At 41.1% G+C, this 5,080-nt stretch overlaps 1 protein-coding gene across 1 annotated transcript; it reads right to left on the reverse strand.

The window, feature by feature from the left end:
• Positions 1-300: 300 nt before the first annotated feature.
• On the reverse strand, positions 301-3,722 carry BCIN_17g00230 (hypothetical protein). The gene is made up of 3 exons (XM_024698265.1): positions 3,288-3,722; positions 2,266-3,243; positions 301-2,185 (listed from the first exon to the last, which is right to left on the reverse strand). Exons 1-3 carry the CDS (start codon positions 3,307-3,309, stop codon positions 453-455), a joined length of 2,733 nt encoding a protein of 910 aa, XP_024554082.1. The 5' UTR covers positions 3,310-3,722; the 3' UTR covers positions 301-452.
• Between the last annotated feature and the right edge of the window lie 1,358 nt (positions 3,723-5,080).

Consider the following 5,080-nt stretch of genomic DNA (forward strand, 5'->3'; position numbering starts at 1 on the left):
TCATCCTTACTCTTCTCGGATGAGTTTTTGTTACTAACCCTCTTTCACTAAAGTGTCCCTCGACTTTTTTTCGGCCACTTAGGATTTTTGAGTCAAATTTATGCCACATTGGGTTGCTGATGTTTACTGTCCAAGCAGCGGATTTAGTTGAACTAGATGCCATGATGAACAGCGATCAATTAGATGCTTAAACCCCTATTGTAAATCGGTGACAAGCAGTTTTCTGAGGGAAATAACTGACTGGACGTTCACATAAACGAAATTTTAGACATATGTTTGATATTGCCATCCAAGTTTCAATGAGTAGTAAAATTATTACTCGAGGAACAGTAAGATCCATACGGAGGAATGTGATTGCTAAAAATTTCTCATTTTCACTTGCATTTCTTGTCTATCAGATATGTTTCTTAGGGCTACACCCTCTCTTACATTCCAAATCTTCACCTCAAATTCTATTCCTCACACGCTACCACCCAATTTCTCATAAGCTCTACTCTCTCTCTTCCCTCCTTAATCTCCGCCTCCAAAACCGCAACTTCGCTGCTTAACCTAACTTTTTCCAATTCCACACATCCCTCCACATTTCCCAATTCCTCTTCCCTCTTCTTTATCTCTCTCTCCACCGTTTGTTTTCTTTCTCTCAATAATACTAAAGCCTTTTGCATTGCGTCCACTTCTTGCTCTAACTTCTCCTTAAACCTTTCGGCTTCATCGACAAATTGGTTGCCACGACTTGCCACAATATCTAAATCCACATCACCATCATTGACAAATTCGGATTTTGGAAATTTTTCAATCCAGCTCGTCCATCCCTCCAACCTTTTCCTAGTCTTTTCTTCTTCCCTCATCAAGTATTTCTCCCCCTTCGTCCTTTTTGCACCTCTCATGCTCTCGTCCACACTCGTATCCGCATTCGCATCTCTCTCCCCTTCTCCTTCCGCCAACCACTTCAATTCTTCCCTCAATCTCTTGATCCCATTCCTCATTCCTTGTATCTTTTCCTCCCCCTCTATGATCTTCTTCTCATATTCCAATTTCTCATTTTGTTGACTTTGAAGAAGATCTTTATATGCAAGCTTAGTATTGATAATGAGTGAGTTCAAATATTCCCGTTTCTTATTCGAGCTTGATGATTCGCATGCTTGGGGGGTTGAGGTTGTGATGATGAGTTCAGCGACGATATTATGCGATGCCGAGATATCATCGTCCTCTTCGGATATACTCTTTACAATGCCCTCTCGACTCATGCACCTTTCATTTTTGCCTTTATCATCTTCATCACCTTCGCCCGCTTCCATTACAGATCCCATTGATGAATCATCCATCTCCAGACCGGGTTCTCCCAAGTCTGTTAGATCTGATCTGCCAGTGAAAACATGCCTCAAGGTCACATTTCTTAATGTCTCTCCGAGGGTCTCTCCCCTACTTATTCCCATTCTATTCCTTTCAACTTCCCTCTCGACTTCCTCAACATCGATATTCATAAAGTCTTGATGCTCTATCCTTTTAGACTGAGTGAGGATTATGTATAGGAAAGCCGTCACATACAATCCACAGGAAATAGTATCGGATTGCTGACGACATTTGACCACAAAACTTCTTTGCTGTCCTAAAGTTCCCTTCTCCATTACATCCATATCATTTACTTGTAACTCCATCCATGACTTGACACTTTGTGAGATAATTGTAAATCGGTCATGCGCATATGCTGAATCGAAATACCACATCTTATTGGCGTGCGGCTCTATAGCTACTAAGACCCAGTGTGGCTGAGAGGCTTCGTGATGCACAGGTATTAAAATCAGATCGTAGGAAAGATATCCACGAAGTAATAGTGTATTGGCTTTGGTGGGACTTATCGCCAAAGGATCCAAAAGACGAAGTCCCCGAGGAATCTCAAAGGATTTGATAGCCTCGAATAATCTTTTATCATTCCATCTCCCATCAACGACGGTTCTCTTTTCTCGTATTCTATCGAAAGGTTCGTCATTCTTTGGTATATCCTTAATACATTTGTCCGAATCCTCCAAAAAGGACCTGTGCAGAGTTGACGAAAGAGGAAGCTCAAATTCATCTGAATCTGAGTCCAAATCGAGTCGAGGAGAATACGACTGATTGAAAAGTGGTGATTGAGATCTACGTTGATCATTCAAATCTTCTTCATTTCGTCTAAATCTGGCCATCTCTGGTTCATGTGATTAACAATTAGTAAGTTTGATTGTATATAATCAGAAAGGGAAGGATAATCAAGAGATGAATACTTGCCTGGTTCCGACTCATCAAAGCTTCTGTCCCTATCCTCAATCTGCCCAAGATCCTCACTCTGCTCGATCTCTTCTCTCTGTCTAATGTCCTCAGCACACCCAGCTTCCTCAATCTGACCAGTTTCTTGCACTGGAACCTGTAAACTCTCTCTACTCCTTCTATTATCGTGTTCGTTTTCAACCTGTTCCACTATCTCCTGTCCGCCCTCCCCAATATCTTGCTCTCCTCCAACCTTCCACATCTCTATAGCTCTTTTCACATCTCCTGGAATATAAATCTTGAAATTCGTCGAGTACCCTCTCCCTACCACCCTTGACCTCCTAGCTAGCCTCAACCATTTATCCAAATCATCTAAACTCAGTCCCGCCTTCCCCGCACGTCTCAAAATATTCAAGCAATCTGAACTTGCCACAATGTTTCTTCCCCATCTCCAATACAATTCCCATCTCTCGACTCCCCATATCGACTCGAGTTTGCGTATCAAGCTTCTCTTTGTCGCATGAAGGCTCTGGTATGAGTCGTCTTCTCGAATTGTAATGGCAAGTGATATTTCGGGAAGTGTAAGATCGGTATGAGTTACGATGAAATCTCGGAAGGTGAGGAATTGATCGAGATTATCATCAGTTGAGTCATTGAGTTTGGGAACGATGATACAAGATGGTGAAGATAAAGGAGAAGAGGAAGGGATGAGTGAAGGGCTGGCGATAGTGGCTTTGATATTGGTATCGATGTTTTTGAGAGTATTGAGATATGGTAGGTCTTGGAATCTTTCCTCCAAATTTATCCAATCCTCTTTGATAAGTTGATGACAATTATAATGGTCTTGAAAATGAAGACGAAGAAGAGAAATCTCAGGGTTGAAAAGATAAATTGGAGTAGGGTTACCAGAAATAGGAAGAGAATATGCAGACGAAGATGAAGGAGGCGACATTGTAGGATGCTGGATGTTGTATTGAGTCATCATAGGAATTTGTTTTGCTTGTATTGTTAATAAATATTTTGATGTTGGATCGATCACTCACACCACATGACCTTCTTCTTCATGCCTTCCTTCTTTGAACATTGAATCCATCTACCGTACTTGTATCTGGTAGTGTATTTCTTGTTTTATCTTATTTTCTTCTCCCTGTCATTCTTTTTCCTTCTTTTTCTCGTCCCCCCTCTCAACCTTACTTTATCTCGTACACGCCTCACACATACGCATATGAATGTTATAAGTACTGTATCCACTGGTACCCCTTTTCAGAAATGAAGATACACTTCTCAAATCATTCAGGTAATAGATAGTGGTGAGAAATGATAAATGGATTAAAATTGATCGGGAAACTGATCAGAGTTATGCTCCGCTGGCTCCCCGAGAGTCACTGCTGTAGACAGTTTTTGCTTTCCCTTGGAAAATGAAGATGCACTCTCAAATCAATTGAACGGTGGATGGTAGATGATCCGTCAATTTCTCCATGAAAAACGGACTCGGCAAACTCGTGATTTATGATTTGTAATGTATTACAAGGTTGTAAGGCGAACATTCCCACGATTTTCTGAAGATGTTAGCCTTGATGCCTTGATCTGACTATCTAGTCGGGATGCCTAACGCCCGAGCGCCCGAGCGCATACCTGCTCTAGATTAGTGATTTGGGAACAGTGGGTACAGAACGATCTCGGAAACGGGAAAGAAAAATGCTTGCTGTACTCGGTGGTCTCGAATTGTTCACCGATTGAATGTCCCACGGAGGTATGATCAAGCTCATTCTACCTCACTCGTGCTCGATTTCATCTATGAACGCGAAGAACCAACAATAATATGTAGTCCCGGTGGTACAGTCGCATTCCTGTATTCAATAGCCCTAACAACATAAAGGTCTTCGGTACAAAGTAATAATCAATCCGGGCAAATCTGTGAGTGCGAAATATCGTCTTGGGCGATCGGTTTTTGTATTACCCGCATTAAAGACACCTTCGAATCATTTTACTTTCGAGGGTTGTGGGTCAATAGCGGTTATGTACTCGTATTGGAAGTATGAATGCTCAGTATCGGGGGTGCTCTATGATAATCTGATAAAGTTTTGTATATAAAGTAGAAAGCTTAGATCACATAATGAGCTAATGGATTGATTACATATAAAGATATAATAGGTAAGGAGATAATGATTATAACATGAGTTGAAATGATACAATTCGAAAAGAGCATTCGTTGTGGTTTCTTACATTGTAAGATTACATACAGTATCCATTCAATACAAGCCTCTTTCAAAGAGTGACCTCGGGAGTCAAGGAGCGAATTTTGAAATTTTGGGATTTTTTAAAATTGCTGATCGAGTGAAAGTGAAAATGGGGCAAATACCCCACCTCCCTCTCCTCGTACTTCGAAAGAGTCATTTTTCAAAAATGAAAAATAAAGCTTCTCCTGATTTTCTACCTCTGTTGACGTTGAGAGGTGTGAACTGGAAAGGTCACCACTTAGTGGTATTTTTTTTCCGGCTATACTTTACACAATATGTGATTGTTGTTTTGTTCGGGAGCCCTAACTATGTATTACTAATTCATGGAAAGACTGATGTACTTAGAGTCAGAATCTAACAGTGAAGAAAACTACAGAGCTTCGAATTCTTAGTCGTAGCCAATGTATTGATGAATATTGGGATCTCATGATTACGTCGACACTCTCTAGATCACTGGCCCACCATACATGCGAAGTCTGGCTTAAGCTTCCCCTGATACAATATAGTCTCCAACTTGTAGATTATGGCAGATGGTCCAGCTACTCTGACGCTAACGATGTCTCTGAATCTGAATGAACAGCTCTTTCCTCTCGATG

The sequence above is a fragment of the Botrytis cinerea genome, chromosome 17 (genome assembly GCF_000143535.2).
Source record: "Botrytis cinerea B05.10 chromosome 17, complete sequence".
Taxonomy (NCBI): Eukaryota; Fungi; Ascomycota; class Leotiomycetes; order Helotiales; family Sclerotiniaceae; genus Botrytis; species Botrytis cinerea.

What these genes read in the sequence shown, in the direction of transcription:
- BCIN_17g00230 (XM_024698265.1), bottom strand. Translation starts at nt 3,309, where the DNA reads ATGAAGAAGAAGGTCATGTGGT. An exon ending in GAAGAAGAAGGTCATGTGGT is followed by an intron (nt 3,244 to 3,287) that starts GTGAGTGATCGA and finishes TAACAATACAAG; the next exon opens with CAAAACAAATTCCTATGATG. An exon ending in CTTTGATGAGTCGGAACCAG is followed by an intron (nt 2,186 to 2,265) that starts GCAAGTATTCAT and finishes CACATGAACCAG; the next exon opens with AGATGGCCAGATTTAGACGA.